The 14,239-nt window shown below is 39.4% G+C and overlaps 1 protein-coding gene across 2 annotated transcripts in view; it reads left to right on the plus strand.

The window, feature by feature from the left end:
* LOC136879058 (histone acetyltransferase KAT8) overlaps positions 1–14,239 on the plus strand; it is a 141,801-nt gene that overhangs the window by 73,323 nt on the left and 54,239 nt on the right. For both annotated transcript variants that reach the window (XM_067152796.2, XM_067152797.2), the window contains 2 exons: positions 9,771–9,989; positions 10,073–10,303. In XM_067152796.2, the coding sequence (XP_067008897.1) occupies positions 9,771–9,989; positions 10,073–10,303 (450 nt within the window). The remainder of the gene's footprint in view (positions 1–9,770; positions 9,990–10,072; positions 10,304–14,239) is intronic.

The raw sequence follows: 14,239 nt of genomic DNA on the forward strand, positions 1-14,239 counted from the left end.
GAGCAACTGCAACGTGACCTCGAAAATGTTGTGAGATGGACAGCAGGCAATGGTATGTTGATAAACGGGGTTAAAAGTCAGGTTGTGAGTTTTACAAGTAGGAAAAGTCCTCTCAGTTTTAATTACTGCGTTGATGGGGTGAAAGTTCCTTTTGGGGATCATTGTAAGTATCTAGGTGTTAATATAAGGAAAGATCTTCATTGGAGTAATCACATAAATGGGATTGTAAATAAAGGGTACAGATCTCTGCACATGGTTATGAGGGTGTTTAGGGGTTGTAGTAAGGATGTAAAGGAGAGGGCATATAAGTCTCTGGTAAGACCCTAACTAGAGTATGGGACCCTCACCAGGATTACCTAATTCAAGAACTGGAAAAAATCCAAAGAAAAGCAGCTCGATTTGTTCTGGGCGATTTCCGACAAAAGAGTAGCGTTACAAAAATGTTGCAATGTTTGGGTTGGGAAGAATTGAGAGAAAGAAGAAGAGCTGCTCGACTAAGTGGTATGTTCCGGGCTGTCAGCGGAGAGATGGCGTGGATTGACATTAGTAGACGAATAAGTTTGAATGGCGTTTATAAAAGTAGGAAAGATCACAATATGAAGACAAAGTTGGAATTCAAGAGGACAAACTGGGGCAAATATTCATTTATAGGAAGGGGAGTTAGGGTTTGGAATAACTTACCGAGGGAGACGTTCAATAAATTTCCACTTTCTTTGAAATCATTTAGGAAAAGGCTAGAAAAACAACAAATAGGGAATCTGCCACCTGGGCGACTGCCCTAAATGCAGATCAGTATTGATTGATAATTTAATTTAAACAAGAATCTCTTCAATACCATTACAACAGAACTGATATAAATTAGAGTACAAACAACTTATACATAGAATCCACCAACGGACATTTTATATGCCAACATCAATGTGCAGTGACATTCAATCTTTTAAGCTGAAGCCATATTCGAATACTTTCTAGATTTTACTGTACATATTTTTATTTAGAAACACTCATAACTAAGCATGTGTCTACTTTTATAATGTTAAACATGGCTATAAAGCCTCCAAAAACACAACCATACTGTTCAGCAGACAAATATGTCACTAAAAGCTGATTATTATACTTCACTTTCAATACTTTCTCCTTTTTTAACTAAAATACAAAGGTGTACACCTTATAAAACAATCTTTTATCCCATTGACTGTCAGCTTATATATGTATATATTTTTAATTATTTTCATGTTTATATTCATTACATGTTATATTACTGTAGGAGTCATGATTAATGTAATATATCTTTTTACAATTGTCCTTGGCTAATGATGACATCAAACATTGTCGAAACCGGTACCAGATGTAAATAAACGTGATGTTTTAAATGTAAAACCCTCACGTAATCCATTGTATTGAAAAGGTGGATATTAACTTTTCCCAATTCTCTATTGTGGATAAGAATTTCACGAGCGAGAGGGAACATATTTTGCCAAGTGGGATTAACTTTCTGAAAGACACATTTCTTCAAAATGAGAATATTCCAAGCGCCAATGGTGTTTTTGACACATATTCCTGGCCATCAGAAAAACAATTGGAAAATTATGGCAACAGTGAAATACAGCTTCTGGCCACTAATTTTTCAAAACACCTTCAAATTGAGGAGAACAACATAGAAGACATAATGAGCGAGTGGTCGAGTTCAAAATAGTCGGTAAATGACTTCCATTAAATGATCTACTTAAAAATCGCAGACTGTGGAAGGACGATCTCCGATTTTAGGAAGGCTCCTCAGTATAATGGCAACAATTCCTGTATCAAACTCATGTGAGCAAGGGTTCAGCACAATGAATATTATTAAACACAATCTGTGAATCAAGCTTGCCGTGAAGAACTTAAATGATCTCATGATGATCTCTTTGAATGGACCATCTATAAAGGACTTTGATGCAACAAAATGTAGTGATCCTTGGTATTTTGGTGGGAAATCAAACAGGCACATGTAGTGTAATTTCAAAACATACTGACCTTGAAGGCAACTGGTGGCTATTTGGGTTAGTATCTCTTAAGATATAAATTGTTTCTATTCCATTCTTACATGAATTGATAGACTGGACTACTTAAGGAAGCATTTCAAAAACAAGACGTAGTTTTCATAATCTTTATTTGCAAAAATTTGCTGGCTCCTAATTTTAAAAAAAGGGCTGGCTACTGAATTATTCCCTGGTATTGATGTGCTGGAGTTCCAGATCTGGGACACTATTCCTTCCTTCACAATTTGATTGAACTAGGATACCAAGAGTTCAGCACCATGCTGATCAAGCATTTTCAGCTGGGTGTTCTGCCTGCTGAACTTGTCTTTCATTGAGATGGTTGGAGCTGATGCAAGGATGCATTCAGCTCTGTTAATGAGCACATGGAGAAACTTCACAGTACTGACTTTTCTTAAGTAGTTGCTCCATCAATTCAAGATGGCAGTCAACTCTCGGAGGACTTGGTAATTTTTCGTCTTTGATGTGAATGAGGTGACCCATATTTTCCTTAGAGCAGTTGCAGGGATTTGGCTAGGCGGAATATCTTCTTTCCTCCTTCAAATGTGTCCAGCTGTTCATACAGCTGACTTCTTTTAACACTTGAGTCCATGTTTTTTTCTCTTCTGTCTTTTGTTGCCTAGCCTTGCACGTGATACTTGTACGACTCAGGATATTTTTCAACTTCTTCCCCAAATTTGATGTTCACGATTTGTATTGCAGCACCAAGCATGAGACTGCTACTACAATGCAATTGAGGTTGCTTTGCATCTGGAATGCAACCGTTATATGACTGATTAATAATCAGTTACATATGGAACGAACTGTGTGCAACAGCGCATTCAACTATGCATGAACAAGCTTGCGTGCAACTCTCATGCAACTAGTCACCAACTTGTAATTTCTAATGATATACAGTGAAACTCTGTTAAGAAGTTTTTCAAGGGACCATTAAAAAAAAAAATTTAACTTCTTAAGCAGGAAACTTCTTAAAAGGGGTAGTGCCCGAAAACTTATTCTGTACTTTGACATACATGTGAAACACACAGCCAACAGATTTCCTTGTTTGTGAACAATAGGCTGATATACAAGAGCTGCTGAAAGAAAGCCACAATATAAATATTACATTATCATGACATGTATTTTTAGAGATAAAGTAAAATACTGTATTATAAAAATTCTTGATAAGAGAAGGGAACATATTATATAAAACTTTGCACAAGAGAACATTAAAACGGTAGATGGTAACTGTACATTATGTAAATGCCGTACTCCATTAGACATTAAATACATTTCCAAACACAAAAGTCTAGGCTCCTACTTGGAAAAGAAATTGTCCAGGGTTGACTGTTTTAGGTTTTTACTGTTTTCTTGAAGTATAAACCTCTCCATTTCCCACATTGCCTTTCATGTGTTCTGAGGCACACAGACTGAACCTTCCATAAACCGCCTCAGTTTTTCAAGGCAGATGCTTGCCTCACTGCAAGATGGTCTTGTGGGATTCTCTTCTTCTTCTTCTTCTTCTTCTTCTTCTTCTTCTTCTTCTTCTTCTTCTTCTTCTTCTTCTTCTTCTTCTTCTTCTTCTTCTTCAATCTCCTCATCTCCTGCCTGAACTTCCTTGCAGATCTCATCGATAGTCTGCTTCTCACAAAGATTACCATCTAATGTTTCTATTAGATTCTGGGTTCAATACGGAATTAACATGAAGTTTTTAAACTTGAGTGATTACCATATCATCCATGACAGTCAAGTTGTCGAAACTACTGGTAATCTCCATCTTCTCCTGTATAGTTTTCCAGCACCCTGGCTCTTCATCACCAACTTCCATAACAATGCTGTTGGAACCACCACCGAAGCCTGCTTTCTTGAAGCAATTTGCTATTATTTACAAGCTCCACTGAATCCCATGATGAGGCAATGAACTGCATTGTGTCTAAAAGAGATGGTTTGTAGATGGGTTTGTCTGCTTCCGTGCATAGCAGCATACAGCGCACAACTGATTTTCGGTACCTCTGCTTCAATACCTTAATGATTCCTTGGTCCATGGGCTGTAGTACCGATGTAGTATTCCGTGGAAAAAATTCTACCTTGATGTTCCTTAAATGGGGCCACTCCTTGGTCCGTAAACACCACAGTCTTCCTGTTCTGGCTCCCCATTTTGGTATCTAATGCCTGCATATACTCTTCAGACAGGGAACTTGTCATCCAAGCTGACTTGTTGCTGGTGTACTTGCACGGTAAAGTCCCAACATTTTTAAAACAACGTGCCTTCCTAGACTTCCCGATCATCAGTAGAGGTGGTTTTTCAGTTCCTTCCATATTGACACCAACCAATACTGTAACTCGCAATTGACTGGTAGATACTGGTAGATACTTCTGGAATGCTGACGTTCAGTTCAGTACTGGAATTTTAATCCAGGTACCTATGCAGGGGCACCACGAGCAGGAATCAGCTTCATCAGGAAGATGGAACATAATATCCTAAAAAGCGAGGTAATGAAGTCCAGTAACCTATCCCGGCCATTTGAAATAACGGAATTACAGAAAGCGATTCAATGCGCCAAAAATGGAAAAGCGGCAGGATTAGATGATATCACAATAGAACAAATAAAACACTTCAGTTCAACCACACAGGCATGGCTTTTAAAATTCTTCAACAACTGCTTTACTTCCCTAAAAATTCCAAAAATATGGAGAAAATCCAAGGTGATCGCATTTCTGAAACCTGGAAAGGAACCTTCGAACCCTAAAAATTTCAGACCAATCTCCTTACTCTGCCACCTATACAAAATAATGGAAAGAATGTTGCTCAATCGCTTAATGGGAGTAGTAGACCAAGTCCTAATCCCTCAGCAATGTGGCTTCCGCCCAGGAAAGAGTTGCACAGCACAGGTTTTACATCTAACCCAGCATATCGAGGACGGGTTTGAAATGAAGAAGATTACTGGTGTGGCTTTTGTGGACCTCTCAGCCGCCTACGATACAGTAAATCACAGGATATTATTACACAAACTTTATAGAATGATTACAGACATCAAGGTAACCAAGATGATAGCTACTCTCCTGGAAAATCGTCGCTTTTTTGTCGAATTCCAAGGACGCCGAAGCAGATGGAGGAATCAAAGGAATGGACTACCTCAAGGCAGTGTACTGGCTCCTGTTCTTTTCAACATCTACACTAATGACCAGCCATTACCAGAAAATACTAAAAGCTTTATCTATGCCGATGACCTTGCACTTACTACTCAAACTGATACCTTTGATGAAGCAGAGATCTCTTTAACTGCTGCATTAGAAGAGCTAGGTAACTATTATGAGAAAAACCAACTCAAACCAAATCCAGCTAAGACTCAAATCTGTGCGTTCCATCTGCGGCATGCGCAGGCCTCTCAGAAACTCAAAGTACTATGGAAGGGGAACTTACTGGAACACTGCTTTACGCCAAAGTACCTGGGAGTTATGCTGGATCGCACATTAACATATAAGAAACATTGCCAAAACCTGAAACAAAAGATAGCTGCCAGAAACAACATTCTACGAAAGTTATCAGGAACAAGTTGGGGAACACAACCACAAACAATTAGAACATCAGCTCTAGCTCTATGCTATTCTGCAGGAGAATATGCCTCCCCAGTTTGGTACAGGTCAGCTCATACGAAGCAGGTCGACATAGCTTTAAACGAAAGCTGCAGGATCATCACTGGATGTTTGAAACCTACACCCATTGAGAAGGTCCAACTTTTAGCTGGTATTGCTCCCGGTGAGATTCGTAGGGAGGTAGCAGCTAACAAAGAAAGGCTCCAGGCATCTTCTTCAGAAGCACATCCTCTCTATGGATACCAACCAGCCACACAGAGGCTAAAATCTAGGAAAAGTTTTCTCCGCACATCAGTCAACCTTGAGGGGAAAGCAGAGAATGCTAGAGTCACAATGTGGAAAGAAAGAATCCACCACCTTTCCAACTGGATAGAGCCAAAGGAAAGTCTTCCATGTGGACACCAGGAGAAGTGGACAGTATGGAAAGCCCTTAACAGACTCCGTACAGAAGTCGGCAGAACCAAAGTAAACTTGCGGAAGTGGGGCTTCTCAAGTGATTCATCACTTTGTGATTGCGGAGAGCAGCAGACGATCCAACATCTATGTCAGTGTGTTTTATGTCCTTCAATGTGCACTATGAAAGACTTGATTGCAGCCTCCCCCAACGCTATTGACGTCGCCCAATACTGGGCAAGCATCATCTAGCTCTTGAATATTGTTGCTCTATCTGTGATTGTATAATAGACTTGTATATTTGTGTAGTAGAAATGTAGATGTTGCTTTTTGTTAAATATTTATAAGTTGATACTTCTGACACGAATAAAGAAAGAAGACTCGCAATTTACTTAGTTTTCCCCCGTGGCAAGATTCTCCCTTCAAAACTAGAAATTTATCCGGGATAAGCTGGTAAAAAAAGTGCGAATTCATCGAGATTAAAAACGTTGCAAGGTTTGTAACTGCTTATTTTAGCAGGCCAAACTGTTTCCTTCCACGCTCCCGTTTCCTCCGCACTTACACTCTCTGCTTCGCCGCAAATTGTTTTGTAAACGATACTGGCTTGATTTTTAAAGCGGTCCAGCCACCCGTTCGATGCGGTAAAAGGTACTTTTAATTTGCACGCAATTTCTTCAGCTTTCTCCTTCACAATAGTCCCGCTCAAAGGTATGTTTAAACTTCGCTGCTGTTTAAACCATATTAGTAGAGCTTGTTCTACTTCATCGTACTTTGCAGATTGAACTTTCTTGCAATCTGCTGAAGTATTCCCTGCAGAAGCCAAGATCTCCTCTTTCTTCGCTATAATGCCGTTCAAAGTAGTCGGCGGCATCCCCAGCTCCTTCGCCAAAGCAACACGGGAAAGTGTAGATGATTCCACTTTCCTTATAATCTCCACTTTGTCTTTAATTGTTAGTGCCTTTCGCTTGATCACTTCTCTGAGTTCCGCTTATTTTCACTTAAAATGTTCGTACGTTGATATTACAAGTACAACTAACTTCACTGTCTCTTGTTCACACTAATTACGAAGCTACACTATGCTTGGCGATCCGTAGCTTAGGCTTACAAGGACGTGTACTACAGTTCGTTAGCATGTGCTTTCTATCTTCTTCACACCCCCCAAAACCTGCTTCAAGGTTAATGGCAGCAAATGGGAAATCTGGCAACTTATTCTTAGAGATTCTTAGGACCTAGGCATTCCTACTGGTTGTCACGGCAACGCGTAGTTTCTGGCTGTTTCGCAAGTACCGCATGGACAAGCCGATATTGAGTTTATTTTCCTGGTTTAATCCTCTTCATGCTAAAGGTAATGAAGAAAAGAAAAGCAGGTTCAAAGTTGCAGAAATTAGTGCATGGGGAAGTATTGGGGTATTACGTGCGAGTGATAAAGGCGCAGTAGCAACGCTAGCACATCTAAACGTAAACAGTTCTTTCCCTGCGAGAATTTTATTTCATGTCTCCTCATCCTTGTGCTACGTTCTAATAATGTGATGTAATAATTACGAGTAACACGATAATACAATGTTTAGCTCGTATAAAGGTAAAAATAAAAGTAACTTTCAATTTTATGCCAACACGTGGTATCGCAATGCCTCTGCGTCTGTGTATCGGGCCCCCTCTCACCAACACCCAACTGGTTATCAATATTCGTTCAACTTCGTAAACGATCGGGATCTTTCAGCTGGCAAGTCGGCTGTTTCTTGCGTAGAGTCGCGAAGTATCTTAGTTTTGTAATAGTTTATTCACCTAACTAATAATGGACACAGAAAATCTTATCAGTTTAGTTCCAAAACGTAATTTCTTGTACGGCAAGATCCATAAGCATTATTGCAACAACAACGTAAGAGAGAATGTCTGGAAGGAAATAAGCAAGGGAATGAAAAATCAAACAGGTTAGAATATTCAATTTTGTGGCAGATTAGGCCTATATGGTACTTTATTTTGCAATTATTGTTGACCTTATTTCAGAATCATATTATCATGTTGGAGTCCATATACAGTACGGTATGTCAGTACGATAATTGACATGTCTTGGAATGTACAGTATTTACCGTGAACAATTTTGTACGTAGCATTCCCTACGGTTGTCGTTCGTGTATTCCTAACAAACAGTACAGCAATGCATAAGAAGCTGCTGTGTTGTGGACAGATACATTTTTCGGTTTTTAATTAATGTTGAGGCCACCTCGATTAATGACTTCACCCTGTCGTGGCACGCAACTTACTGCCTTAAAGTTTTATCAAACCATCCATTGCGTGCTTTGTGTTTCCCGCGTAGAATCCCATTCGATTCTATTCTGCTTGATGTAAACGGTGGAGTGGAAATTTCGACTGATGGGTTCGATTCGATTCCACAAGGTGAGAGTGAGTGTCTGGTGTTGGTGATGTCATATGGCCTTGGCAAGCCTGGAGAGGCTCCATGACAGGCGCAAACGGTCTAACACAGGATTCAACTTGCGCGGCGCCTGGAGGTTCGAACCATGAGCTGCTTTGAGCGGACGTTTTCTATCTCAAGCGGCTCTAAAATTTGAACTGTTTAACCGGAAATATATTTACAACAGAACACTTTAAGTGGGATAAATATACATATATCTTAATGCAACCGATCAAGGGACCAACAATATCACACTTCTTAGGCAGGAAAACTTCTTAACCGAGTTTCACTGTAGATTTTGATTCCCATAAGGAACCAGAAATATTTGTTCTGAATGAGTAAATTCATAATTCCAATATAATTGGTCCATTATTGGAAATTATAAATTTCCCTGTTAACTCATTCTTTTCTTTTTCACTTTACAATAGAAAATTCTTTACCTTATCCTCCTTTTCAATACAAAAGTGTTGATCTGTGTTAGATGGGACAATGTCTCACTAGACATGTTTTGGCTTTTCTAAAAGCCATCTTCAGTAGAAAGCTTAAAATGTTACATATATACACTAACAAATAAAACACTGAGAAAATTGTGTAGAATTAAAAGGACAGTGAACATGATTGACACTTAAAAGACATGAGCAACACAATATCTCACTACCATTTGATTCCTGCTGCTCCATTAACAGAATGTCGGCATCTTGGAAGATAGATTTTCCATTTTAAAACGGACAAAAAATGTTTTTACTTTAACCAGAGGAGTTTAGACAAGAGGACTTTTGACCTCAACATCAAGCCAAAACATGACCCATGTAACACAGATGGACACTTTTGTATTGAAAATGAGGATGGTATACTATTGTAAAGTGATAGCCATCAATACTTAAAACATGCAATGGTTGCCGGCGTTTCTAGCTGGTCGAGCCTTGTGAGGATGGTCTACCTGAGCCTGTTACTGCATTGAACCATTGATTCTTATTGCTGCCTTTAATTCCTAACAGAATTTTTTTAAATATTACAATCAATCTGGAAAATCAATTATAGTCTTCTGGGTTTGTGTTGTATAACCAACAGGATTACGTCTAGTATTTGTGACTGAGAAAGTATGAAATAATTCAAATTTACCTTCGGTAATCCTGTTCCAGGTCTACAAAAAATAAACATAATAAAACATAGTAGTGCTCTATTACTTCAAAATCTGTTCTGAAAACATCTTTGTGGTCTAAAACTGCACTTGTTTAATGCCATCATATCCTTTTTTTATGTTACTGGTTAATATTAAATTTGTTCTCAGTGAAATTATTCAAGGTGCCATATCATTGTTGTTTCCATTTTATATTCTTTTTTTCTCCTAGACATATGCAGAAATGGATCCTACTACTGCAGCTTTAGAGAAAGAACATGAAGCAATTACGAAAGTGAAATATATAGATAGAATTCAGATTGGAAGATACGAAATTGATACGTGGTACTTCAGTCCATATCCAGAGGAGTATGGGAAACAACCTAAACTATGGATATGTGAATATTGTCTTAAATACATGCGTCTTGAAAAAACGTACCGATATCACATGGTATGTAGTTTTACGGTTGTACTGATGGGGTTGCTTTTGCTGTGCTCTATCTGTTTCTTGTAATTTATATACTATTGTTGCAGAGTGAATGTACTTCAAGACAACCTCCAGGAAAGGAAATATATAGGAAGGGTACCTTATCTATTTGGGAAGTGGATGGAAAAGATCATAAAATTTACAGCCAGAATCTCTGTTTGTTGGCCAAGTTGTTTCTTGATCACAAGACTTTATACTTTGATGTGGAGCCGTTCCTCTTCTACATCCTGTGTGAGGTTGATAAACATGGTGCCCACTTGGTTGGCTACTTCTCGAAGGTAATTATCTTTATGAAATACACAAGAGTTGGAGCATAAGCAGTCTTAACCATTAAATATTGTGAAATATCATCCACTGTGTCTTGTGTCTGCTTTGACAAGTCATGATGATATCGGTAATGTTAAGTCATGTTTAGTAGAAACTAATAGTGTCATAACTTGCATTTCACTTACAGTGTGTTCCTATCGAAACCTACAATGAGATTTCGCTCAGAGGATGAGGGGACCATAAAAAAGCATTTAGCTGCCATTTCAAACTGTAAGATCCTAATGTCTAATAAGATTGCACACATTAGCATATAGCTGGACATGGTGACCACCTGAGGCGAGAAATTTCTGTGCCAGGCAGTCATGAATCCAGCTGCATTTTCTAGAGTATCCATTAGCTTATTTGTGTGAGAAAAGGTTTCTCTTCTTCTCGTGAAATAACTTCGATGTGTGATCAAACTATTTCAAATCATCCCACGTGTGCCAGCATTGTCTCTGAGTCGTGTCTGGAGAGAAATAGTGATAGCGAAAGTGAGAGCCGAAGCAGCAATATCTCGTCTGTATCATCTGAAAGAGAAGACAGCACACCATTGCCAGGCACAAGATGTGTTATGTATCTGAGTCTGATTCCTGTCAATCCATTGAAGCGATACCGCAGTCACCTGATAAATCTACCAGTTCAAGCTATGCTTCCAGTCCACAGAAGAAAATGTAACACAATGTACATCTTGCGTGCAAGAGGAAAGCTATACATTTATGGTTAAATAAGGGGGGTGGGGCTTTCATTAACAACTATTCGAAAACATTGTATGTTGACATCACTACAACAACACAAAGATGCACACAAAATGCTGTCAGTTGGTACACTTATTTATTTCACCTTAACTTCACATTAACATACACATAACCTGATCAACTGCTGTCACAAACAAAATACAGTATAACCCCGATTTCACGTAAAACCATATTTGACAGAAGAAATTTCAAGTCCCGAAATTATGCCATAAGAACAATGCAATTTTATATTCCATTTAACGTAATTAACATTACGGCAAAATCCGCATTTAGCGTTAGGAAATTTTAAAACTCGCAAGTATTTATTTCTATTCGTTACGGTAATGGGACATTGAGAACGCACGAAAAAGGCTTGCTAAGGGTGATTCAAGGCTCTGATACACACCCGACCGCGGCTGCTGCCGTATATGACAATATTAAGGTGCGCAATAAGAACCTTTTCACCGATTCATCCGTTCTTACGGGCAAATTTGGGCCGCGTTAGTTTCTCCGTTGTGAATATTCATACTCTCAACCCCGGTGTTGATATAACGTGATCGGTCATTTTCCGTATGAATTACTCGCTACGCGCACGAACGAGCTCAAACATAGCTGACTGCGGCCGAAGACTAACGATGACACAATGTTCAAACGCTCGTGATGCTCTGCTTGCATGCACGCAGTACACGGCTGAGCTCTGTTCGAGTGTGTACATCTGTAGCAGCATTAGAGTATAATGTCAGTTCGTCTGTTGTGTATCGCGTGGATTATCCAGCTCTAAGTCAGTTTGCTCTAGTTCGTTGTTTTAGTGAAGTTGACTATGGCAGCGAAAAGAAAAATGTGATAAACGCAGATAAAGTGGACTTGATTCCGGAAGTGGAGAGAAATGCAAATGAGCCCGTTAGTTGACAGCTCTGTTATAGACGGACTAAACCAATTGGAAATGGACATTTTGAACGTAAAATCCAACAGATTACCATCTTTGATTATTTTAAAAAAAGAGACACTGTCAGTTGTGTAAATATGTTGTGGGTGTTGTGTGCTGGGAATCTGCTATCTTTGAATACTGCATTAGTGCTACAGATAGGTGAAGCCCAACAGGATGTAGAGGGTTTGATGAGACCTTGCCCTTCCATTTCTTGTATCTTCTGGATGACGAAGTTGCGCTTATCCTGGTTGATTGGATATTGGCGTTGCTTGATGGGTGAAGAAGCGCTGCATTCAGTGGTGTGCGTTACAGTGGTAGTCCGTCCTATTTTATTGGTGATGACTTCCGGAAAGTCTTTTAAGGTGTGTGTCAGCTCCTCTTCTTCACTCAGTTGAAGATGCGTTAACTGGATATCTCCCAGGTCTACGTCAACTACTGTATCCTTGCGAGACCGGAGATTTCCATCGTGCCAGGCGATCCTCAGATGTCTGTCTTTTCTCAAAAAAGACTTCATGAACTGCATGGTCTAGGATCACCTTGTATTCCACCAGAAAATCATGACCTAATATGATGTCAGGTATCAGGTTCTGAATCACTGCAACATCAATTACAGTAGGCATGTTCATGCATTTAGCAGTTAGGTTAGTCTGTCCTTGAATGGAATAGGTTACCTCGTCTGCTACTCCCCATGGGCGCCCATATGACAGTTTGTAGGGGTGGGGGGGCCTAGACCTGGAGGTATGTAGTATTTTTAACATTTTCGAAGCTGAATGGCGAATTGTATTCCATGGTAGAATAACACCCGCGATATCCCCTGCCTGTTGGTGGGGGCGGTACCACCACTTCTATGTAATACCGACTTTTAAATAATTTTCTTGAAAGAAAAACACCTGACTACGTTATATTTTTGCCTTTCCCTGAGAGCTAGGGGGATGAGGGCAGCCCCCCTTGCCCCCAGGCACGGGCGCCCTTGCTACTACTACTATCCTTCCGAGATGGTGAGACTTCATAGGCAGTAGTAATCTGGCGCCAGTCCCGTTGACAAATGATGGCTTGCTTGGCTGTGGAGTATGGCCGAAAAATTCTCGTTTCCTGTCCTTAATATGATAGCAGGGCGGGGTTGATCTGTTCTACTCACAATCTGACCAATCCCTCTCCTACTTGACTAGGGTTGTGTAACTGTACAAGTGTATGACTCCCAATTTTAGGTTAGGAAATTTTCATAAAATAATTTTTAATATAAAGTAGTAAATATCTTGTGAGCTTTGAATTGAGATGTAAGAACATTATATTATAAGAAGAATTTGGTAGTAGGGAATTTTGTATCTTTCTTTATATTGGTGTAACATTAATTTGTGTATGAATCTGCACATGGCATAGCAGTAAAGTTTATGCAAGCAGGAAAACAGCTACTATATCGGTAAAGACAGTTGAAGGTGGTTTAAAGTGTTGCAACATGTGGATTTTGGCGGAGTGAGTCTGTATATGTGTGTGCGTATTATTGTGCGTGACTGTTACAGTTTCTGATTATTGCTATTGAGGTTACTGTTGATACCGCGAAGTGGGTGCTGCACGAGCATTTTACTGCACAATTACCGAGTCAAGAGTGCATGGCTCGTTAATGGACATTCCCAGTAAGCGGTTGGTGAGAGATGCTGTACGGTGATGTTTTGAAAGACTATCGATTTTCCCTCGCCAAGGATATGCACATTGTGTGCAGTGTGGAGGTAATATGCGGCTCACAGAACTAATTACAACTTGATGGAATATAGCCCAATTGTTCATTACCTGCGGTCAATACCACATGCTTGTTGCTATTTATCGTGACTTACGCGAGAATGAAACTGGGGTCATTATTCTTTTACATTCAGAGTCAGTAACCAGCATGGACTCAGTGCGTGAACAGTTTTCATTCATACTTGTTTGGCTGCATTTCTCTTCGCTTCAGGTAATTTGATATTTTCTTCACAGACACTTGACTTGACATTGTAAGATTTGATTTGATATCACCTAGGATGCTGATGTGTCTATGTTAATACCTCATACAGTGACATCACTTGGTATTCTCAAACGGTGATGGTGCTTCTTGTTCAGTGTATATACTGTCACAGGTGAACATGTAGTGGAAGTGGAAAGTGCTTTTTGAAGACTTTATTTGTAAAGTATGATATCATGTTTTTTTGTAATGACCTAACCTGTACTGTGTAATATTTGTGACATATGTATTTGTAAATAGTAGTATTCAG

Source organism: Anabrus simplex, chromosome 8, assembly GCF_040414725.1.
Source record: "Anabrus simplex isolate iqAnaSimp1 chromosome 8, ASM4041472v1, whole genome shotgun sequence".
NCBI classification, from domain to species: Eukaryota; Metazoa; Arthropoda; class Insecta; order Orthoptera; family Tettigoniidae; genus Anabrus; species Anabrus simplex.